Source organism: Necator americanus, chromosome IV (assembly GCF_031761385.1).
Source record: "Necator americanus strain Aroian chromosome IV, whole genome shotgun sequence".
Classification (NCBI taxonomy): domain Eukaryota; kingdom Metazoa; phylum Nematoda; class Chromadorea; order Rhabditida; family Ancylostomatidae; genus Necator; species Necator americanus.
In genome coordinates this window covers 13,982,672-14,008,683 of record NC_087374.1, presented here as the reverse complement: position 1 = coordinate 14,008,683, position 26,012 = coordinate 13,982,672, and the positions used below count along the sequence as shown (strand labels likewise).

General features: G+C 41.4%; 1 protein-coding gene across 4 annotated transcripts; it reads right to left on the bottom strand.

The window, feature by feature from the left end:
• Positions 1-87: 87 nt before the first annotated feature.
• On the bottom strand, positions 88-24,150 carry RB195_001217 (uncharacterized protein; the record flags this gene model as incomplete). Of its 4 annotated transcripts, XM_064197889.1 has the most annotated exons (26): positions 88-150; positions 5,474-5,554; positions 5,608-5,680; positions 8,560-8,669; positions 8,795-8,893; positions 8,948-9,016; positions 9,084-9,201; positions 9,309-9,452; positions 13,753-13,829; positions 13,882-13,985; positions 14,056-14,217; positions 16,706-16,763; positions 16,833-16,961; positions 17,166-17,345; positions 18,080-18,151; positions 18,226-18,255; positions 18,370-18,492; positions 18,715-18,784; positions 19,051-19,223; positions 19,278-19,432; positions 19,489-19,600; positions 22,070-22,126; positions 22,189-22,303; positions 23,686-23,794; positions 23,853-23,982; positions 24,043-24,150. In XM_064197889.1, 26 exons carry the CDS (start codon positions 24,148-24,150, stop codon positions 88-90), a joined length of 2,721 nt encoding a protein of 906 aa, XP_064053769.1. The 4 variants fall into 4 exon arrangements, with proteins under 4 accessions (XP_064053769.1, XP_064053772.1, XP_064053770.1 ...); XM_064197890.1 differs by lacking the exons at positions 88-150; positions 5,474-5,554; positions 5,608-5,680; ... (3 more) ...; positions 9,084-9,201; positions 9,309-9,452 and adding an exon at positions 13,614-13,701; XM_064197888.1 differs by lacking the exons at positions 88-150; positions 5,474-5,554; positions 5,608-5,680; ... (4 more) ...; positions 9,309-9,452; positions 18,226-18,255 and adding an exon at positions 13,614-13,701.
• Positions 24,151-26,012: the final 1,862 nt, after the last annotated feature.

Genomic DNA, 26,012 nt, shown 5'->3' with positions numbered 1-26,012 from the left:
GTGAAAGAAATTCTCGAGAAGTTTAGAAACTTTCATTCCAAATGTATACAAAAATACATGCAAAAGAAATAGATCAGCTCTTGTTTGTCACGATGACTTTTTCGAATCTGTACGTCCGAGAAGCCAATAGGTGCACGTAGGTCCTTTACCCTGAATAATTTCAAGGGTTATGTCATATCATAATGAGAACAAACTCTGATAACGTTGCATGTGATATAGTAACAAATTTTAGAAAAAAAGAGGGCCTGAAGAGAATTACTGTTAAATTACATCAAACATTTTTTATTTAAAGGTATGAACTTCTGAATCCAATATATTTAATCAATTAGGATGGATAGCATAGTGATTTCGTTACATCAGGAAACTTGTTTCTCAACCGTGATCCAAATCTTGTGTGAAGAATGCTGACCAAACACGTTTGATATCGGTGCGAGGGCCGTGGAGAGATCGTTCAGGAGAAGCTTTATTCATTTATTGTGGTGAATGAAATCGAAGCGAATCCTCGAAGATGTGGTTGAGCTGTATGAACTAACAAGTTCGTTTAGATAAGCTAGTAAAAAGTGATAAGTTAGAGAACACCTTATACGTTTTCTTTTAGTGCACCTACTATGTTTTTTTAGTTAGTTTTGCAGCTTTGTTTAGTCGCAGAAAGATGACATGACCCGAGTGAATATGCTTGAACAAAAAAGTTAGCCTGCTAAGAACACACTATACTACATATTTGGAAAATGTGTTACTTGTCTATGTGGAAAAAAAGGCGGCGGCGCAGAAAGGGATCTGTGTATGTTTGATGTGCTGTGATGTAGCTTACATTGGGGAAGTCGGTAGAAGTCAAGGGGTGAGGATCTCTGAACATAAGGCCAGAAAATGGCGTGGAATCGTGATAACACCACCAAGAAGGCATACATATGAGACATAGAACAGAAACGTTTACGTGAAATGCATTAAACGCTTCAGCAAACAGAAATATCACCAATGAAGACATTGTAGGCGTTTTGAATCTTTGTAAGAAACCATTCAATGGATCAAAAATAATTTTTTTTTTACCTCGAATGAGTATTTGCCACTTGTATTAGTTATAAGAGCCGTACCTGCCTGATATTACGCGCGTAGATTAAATGTTATATTGTTGCTGGTGATCCTACAGAGCAGTATCAGTTTGCACACTACGCAGCGACAAGTGAGCGCTACTAGTAGGAGCTGTTGTGGAATTCTACTCTAGAGTGATTCTATTCTATATGATTTCCTTATACCTACCTTGAACGATTATTGAAAGACTGACCTATGGTATTGTGGTTCTTGGCGGAATAAATGCGGAATTTTCCAGGCAACCTCTAGTTAGGCCCCTGAAGATTGTGAAAAGGCAGAAGCGTTAGGCTGAGAAGGTTCCATCAGAAAACCTTATAAACTGTTCTTTAACCAGAAATACAGGCAGAACTATGCCGAGACTCCAAGACACAAGTAGGCCCGATGCAGTCGCCGAACTGGGATAGTTGTAGATGCCTGTCGTTGGAAGGTCGATGTTCTCAGCCTTCATGGCGCAAGTCGTCCCGATCCGTAGTGCATTTGTCACTCTAATTGAACCTCTTCATAAGTCGTCAGCACGATATCATTAGTGTTGAGCACAGCAGAACGTTTCTTCTAGTCCTGCAGCTAGTTTTCATGAAAACCTTGATAAAGAGAGTAGTGTCGTGCCTGCGTACGAACTTCTGAATCGTCGCTACGGTGGGAAAATCGCCGCGGGTACCGTTTTACGGTAGCTCTCGCGCGCACAACTGCTATATAAAGGGCGACTTCCTGCGCTCTAGGCGCCTGCCCATTTCGTCAACCCTGCTTTGCGTGCTACCCAATTTTTGATGTATTTATATTTCTCGTTTTCGAATTGTATTCAGCACTTAAGTTGTACTCGCATCAAATTTGAATTGATTGTCTGACGCCGTTCTAAAACACATCGTTGGGCGCATCGTCTTCCAAAGATAAGCGTCAATGCAAATGTGCAGTGTGTTGGTTATAGGAAAACATTCAACTGCATGAGACTGATCTATCCTATCCATGACGTCGACAGTGAGCATTCTGGAGTATGTTTTCGGCTATTTTCTGTGATTTTCCTGCCCAAGAAGTGATTTTTGACGATAGTTTTGAAATCCTAACAATTGTAAACGAATTGGATGGTTTTCCCTACTTTTTATCTATTTAAAGAGGACTATAATGCTGAACAATATCATAGTGATACTTACAGCAAGAAAAATGCAGAACGACTGCTCAGTTTGTGGAAAGAACATGAGAAAGAATATTTATGCCCATCTCTTGTACTCCAAAGAAGAAATTAAATGTCTTCAACAACAAAACCGTGAGAAAAAGGTATTGCTTCAACCCGGTCCCCATAATGCGAATATCTGTTGAAGGTAAGGTTGCAGGTTGGATGATAATTTTAAATTTCTTGAGTTTTGTTTTTTTTCCAATCCCGTTCAAAGTATTAAGTATACGAATGTATGTCGAATGAATAACATGAACAATGTTCGTATTTGTTCGCACATGTCTGTATGGATTCCGCTACGATGCACTAACGACACCAAGTCGAGAAAGTTGTGGGCTCATGCCCATGCAAGTCCAGCGTATGCACCACAGGGTGAAGCAAGCACTTTTTAAACTATTATACCATGATAGACGATCTACCATCCACGTCTGCAGCGACCAAATGTATTAGGTTGAGTTGAAAGTTCTCGGACAACGTGGTAGTAATAACTCCCAGAAATCATCACTCAGCAAAGAGCTAACGAAAATGGTTAACAATTACACCGAGCTAGTTCTTTTTCTACCACGATGCCGCGCAATTTCAGGCCGTCGTCACTGCAGCTCCGAAACGTCATACTCCTTCTATATCTATCTGGTCAAGAACCCGCGGATATCGATAGACTTCTGAATTAAGTTTACGAGCACGCCCCCGCTAGAGGGACGGTCAAGACTTCCAAACCCGCAACGACATCAAAAAGCTTCTCGAGGAGTTTTTCAAGGACCAGTCCTCAGAGTTTTGGAGCAAGGGCATCTACGAACTGCTTAAACGTTGGCAGAAGACTATCGATGCAAATGCGAGAGTCGAATGCCGACACACTTGATGAGAGCAGAGATTTGTTCCACCAGATAGAAGCAGTAAGCGAAAGAATTGGCTTCCGCAATAACTACAATTCTATACAAAAATTGTTTCAGTCTTACGTGGCGCTGCGTGAAAACTTCTTATATCTGACGAAGGAACGTAAAGGTAGCCTACGAGATCAGTGACAGAAATGGTAGCAAGCATAGCGGAATTGCGGGAAAAATGCGCAATAGTAAGGTCGACCGAGCTTGTTTGTTAGCTTTGTTAAGAAAAACCGGCATAGACGTCGCTTTGGATTACCGGTGGAGGGCCGCGTTACAAATCAGTCACCCCTTCGTCCAGCTAAGGTAAGCATCAGTTACACCTAGTATCAGTGTTTCTGATTTAGAATAAAATTCCAGCGGATGGTGATCCAAGCAAAGCGGCAGAGGCAACAACCGCAGCCATAAGAAACAGACCGGCCAATACCAACGAATTGACGAATCCAACACTACCTACCTGTAAACGTTGGAGACCTCATATGTGCTAAGAAAGTAGATCGGAAAGCGGACATTAATTAAAAACCACACCAATAGTTCCAAAAAATCGTAAATTCTCATTTTCGCCCCTTGCCGTAAAATCCAATGTCTGAACAACGCACACAAAAAAAAGCACATAAAAGTTGACTGTATGCCACGGTAAGATGATGCGCCTGAATTTATCGTGTCTAAATTACACTACTTTGACCGCTTACAAAAGATAGCATATCCGCCACACCATAAACCATTTGAGGGAGCGGGTCTCGACTGAGAACCACTCTCCAATTGACCAATTAAAGACATCACCCCACGTAACTGAGGTGGTGCAGATTTCAGGTGGAGTATTCGTATACAGGATGGGAGACTACGGAGAGGGAGGTGATTCCGTCCATTTCTTGCTAATTGCCGTAAAAAACGGCCCGGAAGATGCGGCGCCGCACAAGACTGGCGCGCTCCAATCAGACCTCTTGTACAAAATGGTGCGCCAAAACGAATGAAGCCGTATCTTCCGGGCCGTTTTTTACGGCAATTAGGAAGAAATGGACGGAATCACCCTCCTCTCCGTAGTCTCCCATCCTTTATACGAATACTCCACCTGAAATCTGCAGCAGCTCAGATTCGTGGGGTGATGCCTTTAAGTAGCGGGGATTGCGATTGCGGATTGGAGGGCTGCCCGGATGCCCTCGAAGAGGGATGAGTCGTGTCCCCCACCGATGCCCGCTGCTCCTTCTCAGACCAGACTCGGGCCACGATAGGTTAGGCGATGTAGGTAACCGCCTGAAGCAGCTGTACACACATGATAACTTTGGTTGTCCTAGTAGATACGAACCTACTGGAAAGTTTCTCATCACACCAGTTAAAAACTCAACCGCACTATTAGGAAGTGGGTATTATTTATCCGGCGTATGTGCTTTGCATGTACATGTGCTTCTTCTTAAACCGTTCACTACGCCACCACCCCTTTAACATCAATGAACCCTTCGTGTAAATTGGAGAGAAAGTTCTTGGTACTCAGTATCTTTTTTTGTCGATTAGACTTGAAATTGTGTATCACTGTAGCGCATATCTAGTCTCTTCGTGTTAGCAGTAATAATAAGTAAGGAACAAGAGGAACAGAACGAATAACAGGAACACGAGGAACAGAACGTTCTTTAGCAACACATTCAGGTTAAATTTCTGAATTTTAGTAACAAGAGAGAACAATTGATTAAAGGCATCACCCCACGAATCTGAGGTCATACCGATTTCAAGTCAAGTATTCATATACGGGGCAGTAGATTATGCAGAGGGGGTGATTCCGTCAATTTCTTCCTAATTGCGGTAGGAAACGGTCCGGAAGATACGGCTTCGGGCGTTCCGACGCGCTATTTTCTACAAGATGTTGGATTGGAGCAGAGATTGGAGCGCGCCAGCCCTGTGCACGCGCCGCATCTTCCGGGCCGCTTTTTACGGCAATTAGGAAGAAATGGACGGAATTACCCCTCTCTATAATTTACTATCCCGTACAAGAATACTCCACCTGAAATTCGTACCAGCTCAGATTCGTGGGATGATGCCTTTAAACAAAACTTTTAATTTAATTGCGCTTCTTTTGGTATTTCAAGAAAATTCTTCGAAGAAGAAGTTTTTTTGTTGGAGCTGTTTCCTCAGCATTCAGGATTCGCGGAATAAGCTGCAGTTATATTTCGCCGCACGCCGACAATCGGAAGATTGGATGCGGTGATGGTAGAACACATCCGCACTCATAACAGAAATCTTCTCTTCATCCTTTCTTCAGTTTTTCTTGCACCGACACGAGTTGTACGATAATGTTAAGTGCTGATGAAAAGGATACAGCTGGGATTACCTTCGTTGAAATTACCTTCAGTTCAACGAGACCACGTTCTTGCACACTGAAATTTTGATACTGCTGTTGTATGATGCCTGCCGCTCCTTCGGTTATCTGAAATGATGGGATTTCCCCACATGTTGTAGTATTTGAATATCGTGAATCACTTGTATCTTTCCCGGATCGGATAGAGCTGCCATTTTGCACGCCATATTGACAGTGTCACCAAAGAGGCAAAACCTGTAGATAAACTTTCAAAACAGCAACAACAACAATAGCGCACACCTGAGAAATACATCTTACTACTAGACTTCTCTTACTATACAGACTTGAAATTGTTTATAGTTCAATACCGTTAGACACCCCCCAGCTACATGAAAGAAAAGAGGTCTAACATTTAAAAAAAGAGAGAAAGTAAGGAAATGCAGATATATATGAAGTTCCTGAACACTGAAATGCAATTAATCTTGATTCAACACTTAGAATTATATCCAACGTATGTCCTAGCTATCATAAGACGAGAACGGAGGATTAGAATAATTGCATGTTGCGCAAAAAGTGAATAGCGTTTTTTCTTAAATCGTGTTTGTAACATGCACTGGGGCGGGTGTGGCGCAGTCGGTTAGAGGTCCGCTGTAGCCACACGGTCGAGGGTTCGAAACCGCTCTAGTGCAAACCAAGCATTTCATTCCTCCGGGATCGATAAATTGGTACCAGACTTGCCTGGAAAAAACACTGACTTGACCATCGGCTGGCCCCGCAAGTCATTGTATAGGCCAACACGCGCTCCAAAACCTCAACGATTACGAATTCCAGTTAAAAACGCGTTGGCGCATCCCAAGTGGATTGATACGACAGTGACTTTATCCTTTATCCTTTTTTAACATGTACCATTAATGTAATTAATGGACCTATTTAATGGTTTAGGCAAATATGCACAAGTCCATCTCCGCCAAACACAACAATCTCATCGGAGCTTCTTTCTTTTATTTTTGACAGCTTTTCGAATATTAATGTATAGGTTGGATTGCGTAGTCTAAACAAGCACTTCCCTCTCTTTTATCGATTGCTGTTGTTAATTGACGGCAATGCTAAGATATTTCAGTTACAGCAAAAAATCGAAGAAGAAAATCGATTTTTTGCTGTAACTGTGCAGCGTTTTTGTAATTGGAATCGTAGCGACCTTAGAATTCAATTAAGAACACTAATTATGTACGTTTGCGCGAAATAAGCGCGGCAGAAAGTCAAGTTCAAGAAACTAAACTAACTTAGAGGCGACATAAGAGCAAAGGAGGAGAGACTAATGGAGAAGGACTTTCATAGACTTATGTGGACCTGTTCTGTTTGCACGATAAGCCCGAAATCGAATGGAAAACTATCAAAAATAAGAAAGGAAGCTTTGAAAAGCTTGTCTCGATGGAAACGGAGCAGTGCTATTCATTCCTATCCTTATCCTTAAGAAGATAAGACAAAGATATGAATGTAGACGCAAAAAATGTATCTAGGACACCAAACACCACTTATCACCGGCGTCGATGGTTTTGCATCGAGATGGCTCGTTACGTTCGATGAAGGATAGCACTGCTCCGTTTCCATCGAGTCAAGCTTTTCAAAGCGTTCTTTCTTATTTTTGACGGTTTCCATTCTGTTTCTGGTTTAAAGCGCAAACAAAACAGATCCACATTTGGCTATGAAAGTCCTTCTCCATTAGTCTCTCCTCTTTAAGATACAGCTTTCCAGCGCTCCCTCACCATACCCATTGAAAAGAGGGTACGACAAGGCGACACTATATCGCCGAAGCTGTTCACCGCTGCGTTGCAATGGATTATGAAATCACTACCCTCGGAAGAAAGAAGCATACGCATAGCATACGTGTTGATGGAAGATTTCTCTCGAACCTTCGTTTCGCGGACGACATCGTTCTTTTTCGAGCAGTACCAATGAAGCAAAAACGATGCTCAACGAATTGAACAAAGCAGTGAAGAAAATAGGACTGCGAATAAACAGAACGAAGACACAGTTCATGAAGAACGCCTATTGCGAGGTCGGAGGAGTACAACTTGAAGGCTCCCAAATCGTGGAAATTTCGTCATGCCTATACCTCGGACGTTTTATGAACATGGAAAACGACTTGAAGGAAGAAGTGAATAGAAGAATGAGAGGAGCATGGGCAGCATTCGCAGTCATCAGGGAAGCTAAGGACCAACTGATGGACCAAGATCTTCGTGCCCATCTGTTCGACTCGACAGTCCTTCCAGCGCTCTGTTACGCAGCGGAGACGTGGGCAGACACCGCGGCCACGTCTAGGAAGCTACTTACTACCCACAGAGCCCTTGAGAGATGTCTCCTGAAGTTTAACCGGCGCACACAACACCTTGCCGGTCTGCGCAGCTTCGACTTAAGAGGAATGTCCCGTATTCGCGACCCAGCTGAATATGTATCGAAAGCAAAACATAGATGGGCCGGTCACATCAGGAAAAGAATCGACGATAGATGGACCAAAAGAACGCTAAAGTTGATCCCAAGAGATGTTAAATGCCCTCGAAGGAGACCGCCAACGAGATGGGGTGACGTGTTCGCTACACGAATGGACCTGCTGAGAGCTCAGCTGGATACGGGTCAAGGACCTCGTCAACGTCACTCACGAAACTTGAAAACATCTTGGAGGACAACGGCGAGGGAACGAAACGAGTGGAAGAGATGCTGGGGTCCGCACGTCCAGCGAAGACGGGCCATCTAAGTAAGTAAGTATCTAAGTATTCCTATCCACCTACTATTCACAGATAACGGAAAATGTGAAGTTCGAATGTACATAACTGGAATATGTGGCTATTGAACGTTTATGAGAACAAAGATAAGAGCACTGGTGACCACAGTTATCCACAGTTATGGACAGTTCAATAGTGAGAACATTTTTGGATTTACTTTGGACAGATATCAACATGTGCACGAAAACCATAGAGAACAAAAATTTCAAGACGGATTGAGTTGAGTTATTGAATGTTCAAAACTTGCGATTGCAATCATTTATTTCATTTATCGGGAACCGTCTACTAACTTTATTCGCACTTCCTTCACATAATATAAAAAAGAAATCCGAGTTAAAAGACTACGCATACCTTGGGGCAGAACTTCCTAAAATCCCGGACGCAACTCCTCCGCAACTAATGCCAATCTTTATTTGCAATTTTATGTTCGATCGATGTTTTGTTTCGTATTTGTAGACAAACTGAAGAATTAATGTTAGAAACACTCACCATTCACATTTTACTAGAAATGTGCAAATCTTTTCTCTTCGAGATCTTTTTATCTATTCATCCATATTTCTAAAGTGTACTCTGAAAATTAACGTACATGCATAATTTCGATCCCAATTTTGCAGATTTCCGAAAGGTGGTGAGGAATTCCAGTTAGTCCACTGACAAGTAGATAATTATCTCCAACATTTTCCACCTAAACATCTCTACTGAATAAAGTTAATAAAGAGTTTTTGAAGGCAGAAGTCACCTTGAATGTATCATATTGAGATACTATTTGGTCAAAAGAAGAGTAAAGATCTTGTAGAATTTCGATAACCTAAAAAGTATTTTTTTTCACGGCCATGAACTAAGTAGCAAAGATGTTTTCTAAAACTAGCATGAACAGGAATGCATGCTTCACAGAGTTCAGTGAATTTGCACACATCAGCGACCAACACAGAAACGGATGCATGCATTTCTGGATGAACAGGAAGTCCCTCTCTTAGATCTTCAGCAACCTTCCTAAATAGTGCAGTTTCTATAGTTTTTGCACTTTTGGACGTGAGCTAACAGTTTCTATACTGCAAAGAGACCCCATCTCATTCCTATAAATCATCGTTATAGCTGACCTGGGCATGATATGAAATAGAAGGTCCTCTGTCCTTGCGAGAGCATCTTCAAGAAATTTAGTTCTTTCAGAGATCATCGTCTCAATATTTTTCTGATAGTCATCGATGGTTCGAAGCATCTGATCGACAAGGTTTCCTTTACCTCTGAAATGAGAAACCGTAACGAGGAAAACGGACATTCTCGGACGGACTGGTCCACCTTTCTAGAAAGCTGCCTGGAGTTATTAGAATTACTGTAGCCACCTAACTGTGTTCTGTAGTGACACCAACACAAATCACCCTAACTTTCACCTGTCATGACACCTAGGAGAGCTATCACGTGCGAGCACGTTTAAGCACATTTACAATAGGACGCGAAGGCGCGTCTTTTTCTCTTTTCATAACTCCCCTCAACTTGATCTTTATCATAACATCTATATATCAATAGATTAGTAAGCCCGAGGTCTACCGACTGAATGCAATTAGAGCTTTCAAGACCAATCAAGGAAAGATTTCTTGAAAAAAATTACCTGCAGGTTAACATTAACATCAACAAGGCTGAGTCCGAGATACTTGTGCACCAACGATATGTGATTTTTGACGTGAACGTAGTTTCGAAGAGTGAAGTGATAGTTACACATTCGTAATCTTCATAATATTGCAAACAGTCTGATATCTCTCACAGCTTTAATATGATAACTTTAAAGGTGTTGAAAAATTGACTAAATTCACATGTTTCAACTCCAGAAACGATCGATATTAGTAGTTCAGAAATTATTCTTTTACAAAATCTACAACGAGACTATTTGTTGTAGGATGACCTTGTCTCGTGATTTTTTCAGCTCAACAGGAGTTTCTGTTTTTTTTTTGCAGCTGAGGTTACAACTACGGTATTTTGGATTTCTTACTCTGATTTTTGGCTGTTCGTATATCGCTGAAAAAATTAGGTTTGCCATCTGTCGGCACGATACAATAGAAAGCAGTCCTTGTTCCATGATTTGTTTTGATTTTTTTACAATATGTCTCAGGTGCGATTAGTTTTGAACATGCAAAGATATAGAACTTTTAATGTGTCTTTACAGAAAGAAGCTTATTTTTTCAATTTATTGGAAGCTTCTTTAAATATCAAATAGATATGTTTTTCAAGAGGAAGATAACTATTGAATGGTGTCGATTCCAGAAAATTTTGTGTCTTTCAAATTTTCAATACAAACTACTTCAGCCTCTGTGGAAGGATATTTTCATCTTGGCACGCCGACCAGCCAGATACCTTAGGACACACTTTGAGCTATTCGGTAGAGCTCGCGCTCACGACTATACTGATGTTTAGATCTTATAAAAAAGTAAAGTAAAGTAAAGTCACTGGCGTATCAATCCACTTGGGATGCGCCAACGCGTTTTACTGGAATTCGTAATCGTTGAGGTTTTGGAACGCGTGTTGGCCTATACAATGACTAGCGGGGGCCAGCCGATGATCAAGTCAGTGTTTTTTTTATCCTCCCAGACAAGTCTGGTACCAATTTATCGACCCCCGGAGGGATGAAAGGCGTGGTTTGCACTAGGGCGGTTTCGAACCCTCGACCGTGTGGCTACAACGGACTTCTAACCGACTGCGCCACACCCGCCGCAGATCTTATAACAATGATTAAATTGAGGCAAATTATGAAAAAAAAGACGATAAAGGCTCGGATTCGCGTTGAATTTGAGTTGAAAACTGGACTCACATTGTTCTGATAATGTAATGATGTATTCCTTTGACTAAATTGGTTAGCATGTTTTCCTGGGAGAGTTTGTTATTTTGCGTCATCCAATCCATGAAATGTGGGAACATCCAGGCACTATTGTTTTTTTATGGCTGTCTGTATAGGTATGATGGACATTAAAAATAACTGGATAAATTTCGATGGACTGTGTAAAAGACAGGATCTATGTGGCCATTACTACGAATGTCTGTATTCGGAAAATGACAGCCGCGAAGAAGAGAATACCAGGTGTCAGGATACGAGAACTGGTTAAACTTAAGCAGGTAGGAATATATATATATATATATATATATATATAATATATATAATATATATCATGATCATGGTATATAATAATGGCCTTATTCTGTCGCGTGTGTGTGTGTGTGTGTGTGTGTGTGTGTGTGTGTGTGTGTGTGTGTGTGTGTGTGTGTGTGTGTGTGTGTGTGTGTGTGTGTGTGTGTGTGTGTGTGTGTGTGTGTGTGTGTGTGTGTGTGTGTGTGTGTGTGTGTGTGTGTGTGTGTGTGTGTGTGAGTCACGAAATTCGAAAAGGGGGTGCGACGGGTCCACCGGCGTCGGGTTGCTGCGCCGGCGCCAGAGAGCTATAAAATGGGGTGACTGTCGGTGAAGCAACCCTTCCAATTTGTAGGGATTACTTCAACACCTTGTTGGACTGGCAAGAGCCGTCAGTTCCTGAACTCCAACACGTTCGTAGACAACATATGCGGTAAACAGGGAATCACCGACCGAGTCGCAGCTTCTCGTCTGTATCTGAGAGATGAAAATGGAAAATCTGGTGGAGACGACTTTCCAATATGGATAGACTGAAGAATACCTGACTCATGGAGACGCGCTACCATAATTCCCCTCTACAAGAAGTTATCCGTAACAGAATATCTTTCCTGTGTGTTATTTGCAAGGATTTGAAACGGATTATCCTGGACTTAATAAACATCGCGAAGAAACAACGCGCGACGAGCAGGCTATCTTTCCTCTTGGCCAATCTATGATTGACCAGATGTTCATCGTCAGGAGAGTGATCGAAATCTGGCAACAGTGTTCGAAGCCAATGCGATAAACGTTTCCGGACTTTGAAGTCGCTTTCGTCTCTTCACATCAAGGTCGTCTTCTTAATGCGCTTAGCGCCTATTGAGTATCAGGAAAGTTTTTTCGCCTACTTTATGAAATGGATTAGCAAACAACTGTTGCAGTGCGAACACCAGCGGGATGTACAAAACCGCTTGAGGTGGTAACCGGAGTAACACAAAGAGCAGTGTTAGAGCCCTTCATGTTCAAATTCGCCATTGATGACATCATACGAGGAGCAGTCAATCAGTGACCTGCCGCAATCGTCTTGGCACCATCAGGGTGCCCCTTGACCGTTATCAAGTACGCCGACAACGTTGTTATATTCGCAGAGTGCGAAACTCAAACCTGTTGTCAACCTTGTATCGAAGCAGGCTGCAGCTTATGGATCACGTCTACGCCCTAACAAATACAAGTGGATGTGGCTCTCTCCGAGACCTCGAACGGGACAGACCTCGATCAGGGTGGACAGTCAAACTCGTCGATGAGTTCTTTCTCCTGGGCTGTACGCTGAAGAACTATGGCAGCTACGAGAAAGATATCCAAGGAAGATGCACTGAGGGCATTTCTGCATTCAACTCTGGATTGCGCCATCTATGGTGCTGCACAGGCTTGATTGCACGGAATATATATATATATATATATATATCGGTGAGATGGGCGGGTACGGCGCAGTCGGTTAGAGGTCCGCTGTTGCCACACGGTCGATGTTTCGAAATCGCCCTAGTCCAAACCAAGCCTTGCATCCCTCGGGTGTCGATAAATTGATACCAGACTCGTCTAGGAGGATGGAAACACTGACTTGATTGTCGACTAGTCCCAGCAAGTCCTTGTATAGGTCTAAATGCGTTCCAAAAACCCTAACGATTACGAATTGCAGTAAAACGCGTTGCAGCATCCTAAGTGAATTGATACGCTAGTGATCATTTTATATCGTAGAAGTGCCTTACCCGAACACCAGTACCAACCCCTATGATTGCATGGTAAAGAGTGCTGTTACCACTCGTACTGTTTGCGTGTAGTTGTTTTGTAGCCAATTTGTAGTACTGGTGTATTAGGAATAATCCAAATACCACTATGGAGTGCTACATAATGAGCAATGATAAGCATATAAGGAACACTGCATCAGCGTCAACAATTTCTTAGTATGCTGTTTCTGAATACACCTTTGATTACCTAGAAAAAATTACCTAGAAGTTTACTCTTTCGATCTGAGTAATGTAATACCAGTTTGAACAGCTGGGTTGCCATCTAATGAACGAAAAATGTGTGGCCGCTTAGCTGTTTCTACCAAAGAAAATGCAATGAAAATGAAAATGTAAAGAAATGCCATGTCTAAAAAATAATAAATAATAATAAGTGAATCTCTGCATCTTAATTCAGGAAACTGTCGAATCATCATTGCTAACAAGTGAAACGTTCGAGAGAATTTCGGAAGGAAAGTCTAAACAGTGTATAGCAAAGGTGCGTAGCAAAGTTGGGTACAACCGTTTTCGGTCTATCCCCCTCGCAAAGAAGAATAAGAAAGAAACAAATTGTCATATCTGATCCGCTTTTCCTTTTTGCATGATTTAGCTGAGCCTTCTCTGAAAAGTTTCAAAAATGGGCCAAAGTATTGTAGACCAAGAAGAGCTCACTCTTTTTCGAACTCTCTTGCTATTGCGTCGCTGACAGCATAAAGAGCAGGGCGTACATCCAATTTTGAAGACCAACACTAAATGCGCTTGCGATTCGACAAAAACAGCAATGATGAGGATTATGTTTACCTGCTGCATTACGGACGTCAAACGCAAAGTGTAGCCGTTATCTTTGGGTATGCTGGGATAGAAAGGTTCACCTTTGTCCATTTGACATATTGCTGTGACCATTTCTGAAAAGTTTTCATCACGTACATTAAGGGTAAGAGGCGCCAAAGAGGAAAGATTTCTTGGTGAACCAACGTCTTGAAGACATCTCTGATTTGTCTGCAAAAGGTCGCATATGGAAGAGAATCTGATATATAACCATTCCCAACTGATATATGTCCGCTTTTTGAGATCCGTAAGGAATCCTACCCTCCTGAACGATGTTTCGAAGCATTTCCGGTGATAGTTGGTAGTACTCTGCAACACCTCATTTGACTGTAACAGTTAGGTATTTCAGGCAGTTTGTTTTTTAAAAACATACATTATATGTACTTCACATAGTTTCAAAAATTGTCTTCGCTTCTTTATTCATATACTGAGGAGCTCCTCGCTCAACGGATTCTGAGGAGTATGTTTTGTTCAAGCTGGAAAAGCCCATCTGACCGAAAACGGAAGCTTAGGATAGAGGTGGTGAAAAGGCCCTGAGGACACCCGGCGTGCATATGCAATTCAGGATATGGAATAGCGATGAATGGATTGATTTTGCGCAAGCTCTCGTAGAAGGTAGAGAAGGTCGGGCAGAGCTTCTGTCCAAGAACGACACACCTCGGCGCAGACGCGGGTGGTCGCGTCAAGCGAGATTATCAGCCTGCCGATTAGGAGAAGTAAGTCGAGTCATTAAAGCATGTCCCGGTAAAAGCGCCATTTGATGTTTAAGTGACGTAAAGCGGAGACTATTCTTTGGAGGTGTCAGCAAAGGTTCCAAAACAGAGGAAATATGATATAGTAGTTGACAATGATATTTGCCAAATACTATGCACAACACAAAGGCTGCTGTAGCGCAGTCGGTAAGAGGTCCGCTGTTACGGTCCATCCCCTACTTCAAACCAAGCCTTACATCCCTCTGGGGCATTGTCAGGCTAGTGTAGGAGGATAAAAACACTGACTTGATACATCGGCTAGCCCCGCAAGTCAAAGCACTGGCCTAGCCGCGTTCCGAAGCCTAAGTTATCAAGAATCGCAGTGAAAAGCGTTGGTGCATCCCAAGTGGATCCAAAGAGACTTCATCCTTTATCCTCTCTATGCCACTTTAGTGCAGTATATGTATCCTATACTGAAATAAAAATTACACTGCTTTTCGAATTGGTCTCATTCTCGTTCTAGTGACTCTCGTACAAACTAAGGCGGTTTCCACCACTCTGTTTTTTTTTTACTATGATTGGAAGAAATTGGTCAGTGCCACACTCATAGTAGTAATCTACACCCTGAACTACGTTTTTCCATCGTGTTTCCACACCACTTCAATTTCTTGATTCACGCTGCCTATACAGCAAAGTACTTCTGTATTTTAGCTTTTCTTTTTTAGTGTGCTAGGTAAAAGAAATCACAGATATGGACCCGTAGTGTAGTAGCTTCTGGCGTTCCCAAATTCGCACCAGAGTTATTTGGGAGCATAAAAACACTAACTCGATACATCATCCCAAGTCATTGTATTGTCAGCAGACGCGTGCATAAACCTCGAACGATTTTGATTTGAAGTGGAAGGGACTAATCGAAATGGTGCACTTTGTACTCTGTCCTTTGTCATAAACCAAACGTCAACTGTCTATTCCATTTCGGCTCTTTTTTTTGCTTTTCCGCAGTAAAAACTACTATGAATTTGACATAGCTTTAGCTTGAAGAAGTCGGTTTTACTTAGAAGTTTATGGTGTGATGACCAGGTTACCATAGTATCAACACGACTTGGATTTTCTTTGCGTGATCATAATGATGAAAACATAAGTCTTATGCTGTAAATATAGAAACAGCCTGCACCGCCATCGAGATTCACTAAACATCGTCAATCATTGACACTTTCCAAGTATTTAAAGGATTGTTTTTACTAGTGGCGAAAACAAATTCTCAAAAACCATGCGATGGGGAGTTCTGAGACGCTTCAATGATTGGGCAACATGCTTGCTCCGAGCGATTATGATGCCCGACTATTCATTATGTTTACATGAACATTTCGATGTTTGTAGTGTGCGTGATGGCCTCTCCAGCAACAAAATGAATAGGTGTCCCGGAATTCTCACATGTGTAGCATCCGAACAGCAAAAAAAAATTGCTATGAAAATTACTTACAGGAACACAGATACACCGACTGTTGCTTGTGAGCTATGATTTCTTTGTTGAAAGAGGCAGTAGTATGAGCTATAATCGTGTCAAAACCATCTGGGCTGTGGTTTAATTGCGGTTAGATTCTGTGTGCCATGATGAGACCCGCCTATCATTGCACTCGGTTATACAAAAAAAACCTATAGAAGCAATGAGAAAAGGCTCCGTAGAGCTCGTTGCGCACTGTGGAGAGGGTGCAGTGCACGCCTTCGCCGCTGCGTTATCCCGATACAACACGTATTACGCCGAGTGCAGGTATGGATTCATACTTGAAAATTTCACTTCCCAACCCAGTCTTATTCACATGAAACAAACAGTGCAGAAACAGAGAAAGACAACGTTGTGCCCTTGAAACATATAACTTTCTCCGACGACGCCGAAACGTTAGCCAGAATAAAGATAAATAACAATCTTGGTTCTGCTTAAAAAGTAGTACACAATAAAACTTTCTAATTTGACAAAGATACTGCCACATTTGAAATTCCTACCATACTTCGACATAAATGTGCTAATGTTTTTTTTTGCTCGTTTGCAGTAAGTTTGACATAAAAAGGTTTTTACGAAGCTTATTTGAAAAGGAATAACTAACTGGATGGCAATTCATCTACGGTAACAGATCGGCAGTCCTCCAGCTCCCTATGTTCTATCTAAATATGAATCGAATTTGTGTGGTTCAATAAAGTCTAAAAAAGGTTGAAAAACAGCTTTTTTCTCACCTTATCCCAAATGATGTTGTGAACTCCAAAGTCGGTTAGTTTAACCACCCAGAAAGCGTCTACGACACAATTCGTAAGAAACAGGGAACCATGAAATTGAATTGGACTATCATGGATGTATTGCAAGCCCTAAAGAGCAAATAAATGGCTAATCCTTGGAAAATCGATTACTAGGATGCTCTGTAATCGATCAAGCTAGACACCAATGATCCTCTTTTGCTTCCAAAGTTGTTTTCATGCCTTGGTAATGAACTGCTTACGTGGCGTACCCGATATATTCACACGGATGTTTGCTGAGCTTAGCTCTAACGTGAAGAGAATGGTTAGACTTACATTTAAAATGTGTTTGAGGAAGCTGCATTGGAATGTCCGACGAAAATGTAGATTTTTTTCAAAAATCAGATGGTGAAGACTGTTGCGAGAACAGTATTGCCATAATACTCTCATTTCGCTATGCTCGTTTAATGACATTCCAACAAATTCGTTGACATTAGAGTGTTTGAGACTTCTCAACTGAAAATGATGAGGTTATAAGCGAAGGAGACTAAAAATTTATTGAAGTAATTTAGTGGTAAACTGGAAAAATTGAAATTCAGCTGGCACTTCAGTGGTCGGATATGTATCGCGAGGAATTATTCTGTATTATTATGGTACTCCGAATTTGAAGACTTGGAAAACATTCACGTCCTTTTGAAAAAGTAAAAGCGTTACAATATGCTAGTGTTTCCCAACTTTCTACTTTCCCAGGAATATTCGAGCTGCAGGAAAAGTAAAGAAGCTAGATTCTGGTTAAAAAGTGTTACAAAGTATTCTTTTTCCCCTTTTTGAGAATTTGCTGGGCAGAAAGTGAGCAAAGCTGGAAGAGAAAAGCGGAAATGAAAACAAAACAACAAATAGCCTTGCCCAAAGGATGTTGCATCTCTTCCTCTGTTTTCTCCCTTTTCTTCCTTATTGTTGTTCACTTTTTGACGTGTTTTCAAGAAAAGAAGAGAAGTTCCTAATACTGCTCAGCCGAAAGGCATAGCTCCGAATTGTCGACTTTAAACAAGCGATTTCATATTTTGAACCACTGGAACTATTCAATTCATGAAGTACTATTCAAACAGGTAAAACTCGCTAGCGAGGTGAATTTGAACAAGCTTTCATCGGAAGTCGAACGTCGATAGAGATAGTTTCCAGTGGATTTCCACCGCTTCTCGATTGTCGAGGATTTTCCTGAAGGCGTACTCTACTATTTTTCTGCTCACCTGATTTAGCAGGTTCATGTCCGCTCGTGTCAAGTTCACAGCTCTTCTCTGTCGATAAGACTTCACGAACACCTAAAAACGTCCGTGTTTTCGCTTCAAGGCTACACGCACTACTAGAATTCCTAACTACTTCCATACGTACATACATTATCATCATGTATTCCAGTGTCTAGAATCTACACACGCAAGCAAAAAGAGTACTACTGAAAAATGTAGAAGCATAAAATCTGTTCCTTCAATTCAGACCGAAACTGATTATGAACTTGTAGAAATGGATTGTCAGTCGTTACCTTTTGTTCATTAAGATAGGAAGGAGAAGAATTCGATATGCGACCCGATCCTGAGCTATCAGAAAGGCCAGTAGTGCTGCTTGGAGAAATTTTTCTGTATCCAGGAAGAGGGAGTGCTGCTTCCTTAAACAGATTTTGACCACGACAGTAAGTAAACAAACTGACCATTTGGTTACCACAAAATAGGATTTAGAATGTGATACCCAAATTTTAATTCTTTATTATGTCGTCGTTCTTTACATCAATGAAGGAGTTGTATTTTGAGAAGTACAATGAGAAGTATTAGACGGAAAACGTGGTGTATTTAGGGGCAGACTACGAGTGCTTTCAGAATAAGAAACTCACCTGTCTCTTCTTTTGCAACACCCTCTCATATGCTACTCTCCAAGACATCTGATGAATTTCTCGCTCTTTCCTGAACGTCGATGCAGTGAAATATTTGAATAAAACATAGACTTTTGTTCTTCTAGGCAGGCTCAATACTGCACATACTGTATTGGAAAAAACAAAAGTCAAAGAAGGATTCAAGGATACACTCAAATATGAATCTACATAAATCTTGAGAAAATATTAATCAGTACGACTGAATAAGCAGAACAATAAAAATATTGATGTGAATATCAATATGAAACTAAGAAAGAATTCTCTAGAAGCTCCACATTATAACATCTTCCAGCAAACCTCTGTTTTCGGAATGCGGCCATGAGAGGAATTGCGACCACTACAAAAATCACTAGAGCAGCCAAAAACGTATACGTTGTATTGCAAGCTCCGCCCACACATCCTCCCACTCCCTCCACTTCTTCCCATCGTAATTGCGGAAGCACTGTTGAGTTAATGTCGAAGTTTATTTGCTGAAATTATCACTTGACCAAGATTCCAAGTATTCCGAATTCCGGATTACGTACATAGTGTTTGCAATCAAGTGATTCGGTGTAATTACAAAGGGTTGTCGATGGCACCAATGATAAAACAGGAAGCACACCATCCATCTCAAATGCGAAAACGTTGAAGTATGGCAGTCGAACACCATTTTTCGAGAAAAACGTAGGACCACTTAGACCTATAACAACACTTTTTTTGGTTCAAAAGACTTGACTTGGTAATGTAGTACACTACCATCGATCTTCTTTTCGAAGATTGCTGCGATCGTCAGACGATCGGCAGAAACAACATTTAAGAGAGAAATTGCATCGCAAAGTAGCAGCGACATCTCTAAACCTGGCGTGACCTGAATGTTTTGTTACGGTAACGAAGAAGAGATAATGTACTTTCTAATTTCCGCGTGATCTTATTGATACTAATATTTCCTTTCCAGATCGAGAATAGCTTTTAGTTGACTTTTGTTTTCTCTGTCAGTAGAATTAAAAGATAATCATATTTCCACCAAAGTAGACCGGATGCGTTTACTTATTGTGTTGTTTGAAATATGATTACAGTTCGGATTCTGCTCTCACATTTCTGCAGGTGTGTTTGTTGTGCATATACTGCTGTGAAAGTTCTAAAACGCTGGGTCTTCAGGATTCTGATGGTGATCGCTTCGCTCGCATTATTAACAAATGAAAATTTGCAGGATCACGGATTGACTTTAGCGAGACTCTGTCACAGTACCGAAAAAAAGTAGCAATTATAAACAACGCTTTATCTTTACGCACCAATGCACGAAGTTGGAATCTTCATGCAAAAAACTTCAGTATTGCAGCAAACAAAAATAGCATGTATCAATTAAAATTTTAGGCAATTCAAGCTTATTCTCATTCATACTGGGGGTGTATGGGGCAGTCGGTTAGAAGTTCGCTGTAGTCACACGGTCGATGGTTCGAAACCGGTCTGGTCCAAACAAACCCTTTTGTCCCTCCGGGGTCTACAAACTGGTATCGGACCTGTCTGGTAGAGTAAAAAGACTTGATCATCGGCTGGCTCCTGCAAGTCATTGTATAGGCTAACACGCGTTCCAAAACTTCAACGATTACGAATTGCAGTAAAACGCATTTTTGCATCCCAAGTGGATTGATACGCCAGTGACTTTATCTTTATCCTTTTTTACTCATTCACTCCTGTGATCACCACAATTAGAAACGTTATTCGAGGCATGAGGAAAAGTTTCCCCTTCATTTCTAGCTTGTATCATTACAATACTGATATATGTAAGTAATAGGGTTTTATTTAACACCAGATGAAAATTGGCTGTTTAGAGTTCTGAGCAAATATGTACATGCAAGTAGTTCGCTCCAAAAGAAAACGTAGTTCCACCCACGTAGTGGGCGAAGGCTATAGGGAGAAACTAGGGAGATAAATTAAATTGTGCATGCTGTTGAAGCGCTAACAGCCACGCTAAAAAAGTATTATTTTAAGAGTTTAATGAATTTATTCTTTTGGTTCTAGTATACAGTAGTGCCACATCTCCAGTTATTGTCTTCCCATTTTTTTTGTCGCTAGCGTATCACTCTGACGTCATAGGATCCATCTTCTCGTCCCTGAGGCGTACGAGCAGCAAACTAGTAGCGGGCAACTGATTAGGCTTCCCCTCTGGTTTCCAATAGCGCACCAGTCTGGTGCTATCTTCTATCTGAGTTTCTCCCATTTTTTGATCTCATGTCGCTAAACTCTTCTTTCTGTTCCTTGGCGTAGAGGCACCACTGAGGCACGTCTTATTCCTTTCTGGTGCTAGAACCCTGAATCCGCTGAGCGCATATAACTGTTCTCCGACGATAACTCAACAACCTGACGTTTTTTACTCTTACGTTTTTACGTTTTTACGCTGTATCTGAGCTTTGGAAACTGTACTGGTCTCACAGCTTTTGTAGGGTCGATGCCCCATTCTAGCTGATCTTATCCTTTTGAAGTGACGGGAAATGAATTTTGCGCCACCTGTCAAACAAACCTTCCATCCTTCAGGAGTCGGAGCGTGTGTAGCGCAATCGGTCAGAGTTTCCGCCGCCCTAGTGCTCACCAAGCCTTTCATCCCTTCGGGAGCGATAAATTGGTACCAGAATTGTCTGGGAGGGTAAAACACTGACTTGACACATCGGCAACCCCTCTCAAGTCATTGTATGCGCCAGTTACACGTTCTTAAACCTCAAACGATTCTGAATTGAAGTGAACGTGGGCGCATCCCAAGCGGATTGATTCACGCCAGACATCGTATCCTTTATTCTTCATCAGAAGCCGATAAATCGATTCCATACTTGTCTGGAAGGATGAAAACATCGCGTTTCATGTTGAAGTAGCACAGGCATGCATAAACCTCAAAAGAAACTGAATTAAAGTCGAACGCGTAGGCGTATCTCTCTAGGGGTTGATCAACTTTGCACTTTATTCTCCTTTGTATTAATCATCTGCAAGCGCGTTAATTACCTCTGACTGCTTGTTTTTTTTTGCTGCAAAACATGTATTTGGGAGGGTTCAATGGGATCTGCATAGTATCAAAGGCCTCGAACCACTTTAAGTCCTTTGGATGAAGACGAAGTTGTCGAAACATCAGATCAATAATGAATTTTCACCAAACCCTCGTCTGCATTACGAGAAAACATAGATACAGCTCTCAAAAAAAATTCAACTCTTGGGAAAAACACCTCAGATTACTTATAGAAGTGAATGGACGTGATGAGAAAACAGAGAAAAAGGCCCAGTTTTAAAAGCCTAATTCCAGGAAAAGAATGAAAATTCAAAGGAGAAATAACCAAAATGATAAACTCACAGTGGAATTAAGCATAATTGCAGATTTAGTGATTTCCGAACCGTGGATTGATTGAAGCTGAAAGAATAGTGTATTTTAGATACTCAATCTAGATAAAGCTGAAGATGTTGAACACTAACCAACACAAAATTATTTAAAATTGATGGCTTTTGATGCTCTGGCAAGAATTCGTCTGAGAGCACTTGTAGATCCATTAAAAAGTCAGCGGTATCCGTCCTTAACTGTTTTTCTTTGCTGAATATATGGTCTACTGGGGTTACAGAATGATTATTTACCATCCGTACCCCATAGCAGGACATTCGAGATAATTAAACAATCTACAGGTCCTTTCTCCTCGAAACCCCTGCGTTGTGAAGTGGATTTATGTTTTCTTGGTTTGCCAACGAGGACTCTGGTGGGACTCTCTGACCTTACCCGTCTTTATCGAAGTCCTAGAAAGGAGCTGACGTCTTGATTTTATACATTTCTCATCAAACTCTCTCCTTGCCAAGCATCGATTTTGTACTAAGTACGTCAAGAACTCCAAACAGGAAGACAAACTCATCAGTCCCACCTACTAGCGCTGCTGGCGCACCACCGCGTTCTGACGAGCGTCACAAAGGTGAATGAGATCTACGCACTGGGGAGGAGCAACAAACTCATATCTTGATTTCTGAATACAATTGTGACTCAAATACCATCAAAAGTGTCCTCTCTTCTATCCAGCACTTGATAATTACTTGAACATCTTAGAAGAACCAAATTCGAACAAAGTGTTTGGGAGTCACTTGGAGTGAAGTCTCTCTACACAAAGTTTCGAAAAGAACAGGCGCCAACAGAAACGTTGTCTGAAGTGCTAGATAGACACGTCCGCATCATAGAAACACCTGGTCTATGTAAGCAACGCATGGGAAGCATGACTAACGAACGCCTTCAACATTTTCAAATGGTCAGAGAAATAAAGGGTGAAAGATAAAGTGTCTGGCGTAATCAACTCTTTAGGGATACGTCGACACGTACACTTCAGTTCAGAATCATCTGAGGTTTGCGAACGCGTAACTAGCCTGAACAATGACTTGTGCGTGTAGACCGATGCATGAAGCCAGTGTTTTTACTCTCCCGGACAAATCTCTATGGGCCAGAAGCTTTTTTCAGTTCTTGCCAACTGCTTCGTGAGCAGAAGAGAGCTGCACTAAATAGAACGTCTCCTGCATAGGTACATACTGCCGTTACATGACTGCGCCTTTTATAAAGACACTACATCGCAGAAACATCAGATCACAAATAACGTTTCACAAAAACCTCGTTGGCAGAACAAGGAAATATGAGACTATTTCAAAATAAGTTAATTTTCTGGAAATTTTCGAGTGAGAAAGAGAAATTCTGTGAAAGATGAACTTATTAAAATTGATTCTGATAATTTGTTTTTGCTTTGTGGTGTTAACAAGTGTTTTCGAAGCTACGTTTTCGAAGCTAAATTTCCTTTCTTTCCATTTGATTTATAGAGATTATGACACGATCAGAGAGAAACAGATACGGTAGTTTTTGGCCTACTGCCTACTCTCTTCTTTTGATTCTACGTCATATCAGAAAAAACGTGAGGCAGTGGTTGGAAATCATCTCCTCTTCTTGCGTACCTGCCGTCGTCAAAAATAATAAATTTCCCATTCATGAGAACTTTTGGATGACTGAAGAAATATTCCAGTGCCTTCACCCTTTCCTCGCCAACTATGAGTAGCAAAACAACTGAAACAAATCATTTATAAGGCTGTTTTTCCCATGTGTCAATGGTTATTCCTCGTACCTCCTTCCAGCGTGTCGTGCAGTTTATCCAAGTTATCTTCGGTGTAGCTTATAAGCCTTGTGGATTCACCTCTGTCTGCAGCTAGTGCGAGTGCTGTATCAAGGAGTTGCTCCGTATAAATCACTGTGATCTGCAAGATGTAGCAGAAGAAAATCACTTCTGCGCCATCTCATTAGACTTCTTTTGTCACCTTCATGGCTTCTAATTCATTCAACAACGTTATCATCCCTTCGGTAAGACCGACCTGATAGTCGGGCACCATTGACAATGTCGTCCTTTCCTTCTTTTGTGAAGACATTATACTTGCAGATAGAAATGGTATGCCCCATCTGTAGGCAAAACGAGAAACGGTATCTGATTCTGAATGTATAGCATCTGGTCGGAATAAAAGGCAGGTAAAGAATAAGTTGATACTGGCAACGGACGCTGTCGAAATGACAGGTTGAACTGCATTCCTTTCATGCTTTCTGCGATTCTGACAAATGGTCAGTTACAAGTTTTTTGAAGAGACGCATACATTCGTACTCCACAATGTTCGAGAGTTTAATACTTAAAGGCAGTACACCACGAAACTGACGTGGTGAGGAAACACGCGGGCAAAGCTACAGATGGGAAGTTAGATTGTGGGATCCTATGTGGTTCCGCTTATCTCTCCCAAACCGTCGTAAAAAAAAAACTGAAGAGGGAATCGCAATTAAGAGGAAGAATTATTCTTTACAATATACATTAGAACGCTACTCTACGCACACATTCCGGTCCCTTCAGCAACCTGTTGTTTTCGTTTGAATAGGCAGTCGAGGGCCTTCGACTGCTGGATGCGGCGCGTGCGCAAGAGTGACGCGCTGCGACCAAAATCGTCGTAAAAAGCCGCCTTTTCTACACCGTTTTTTTTCCGGAGTCTGCAATAGTATCTCTAGCTTTTCCCGAGGATTCCCTCACCACGATAGGTTCGTGATATGCTACTTTTAACTTTCCCATAGCTGCCAGTACCAATTGTGAAGTTGTGCTAGTGCAATATCCAAGTTTTTTTTTTAATTTCTCTTGATCATCTACTTATTTATTCATTTTCTTTGCATATTGATCTATCCTAGGGTAAGAGGAAGTGACAGGGAGATCCGGACTACGAAAGTCTGAAAAACCACACGAAGTTCTTTTTTCAGCAACAGTCGTAACTAAGTGTGAGGGTCAAGAGTAGAGGATGTTGTTGCTGAGCAACTTCATAATTCTATAATACAGAGGCATTTGATAAGACATAATTTGTTGACTTGAGGGAGTCTTTGATGTCCCGTGGAAGTAAAAAAGATCTAAGATTGCATGGTAGTTCAGCTATCTCATAGCACGAAAATTGCTCACGTTTCAAGTCCTTCCACTTCACCGGATTTCCCGCATTGCAGTAGTAAAGGGACACCGCTTGAATTTATTATTGACATTGGCAGTGGCAGAGATCCGCCAATCAAGGAAAACTATCTAATAATGTTTACTTCTTCAGAAGTTTAAAACGTTTAAATCAGTTTAAATCAGGAAAAGTTAATGTGTCTGAAGTTAGGCAGACTAATGGATACAAAAACAAATGAGTCGAAGGTAGGAGATGTAGTCTAATTGTGTAGCTCCATTAGTCTCATCCATGACTGAAATTCTGTTATGCACGTTTTGTTGGGTTTAATGAGCTTACACATAATTAGACTTCACGTTATAGATGTATTTCGTTAGTGCGATGTCGAATAGACTCTGGGGAAACCGCTTTAGAATCAGTAGCGTGGCCGGGTCAAAGCTATTTGAAGCATGAAGCAGCTGCGTAAGCGTAAGCACTTGAAGTGGCACAGTAAGGCTGGTGGTTATGATCAAGATTGGGACGTGATTCTTTGTTTAGTCGGCCGCCGCAAGCAAGGCGCGGCTACACAGTCTTACCCTTCGTTGTTGTCAAAGGCTCTAGTTCCAGTGGTCCTTTGGAGACTATTCGAAAGATTTTGCTTCCCTATTTGATCTGCACTGAAGAGGGCACGGAGTCAGAATTCGCTTCTCAAAGAATGTGCATTCGATAGTAATTTTTGTAGCTGGTTTTAAGAGGAATCCATCCCATTTCTATCCCATTTTTATTTCTTTTCTCCACACCAAAACTGCGTGAAGGAAGAAATTCAACAATTCGGGCACCGCTTCAAG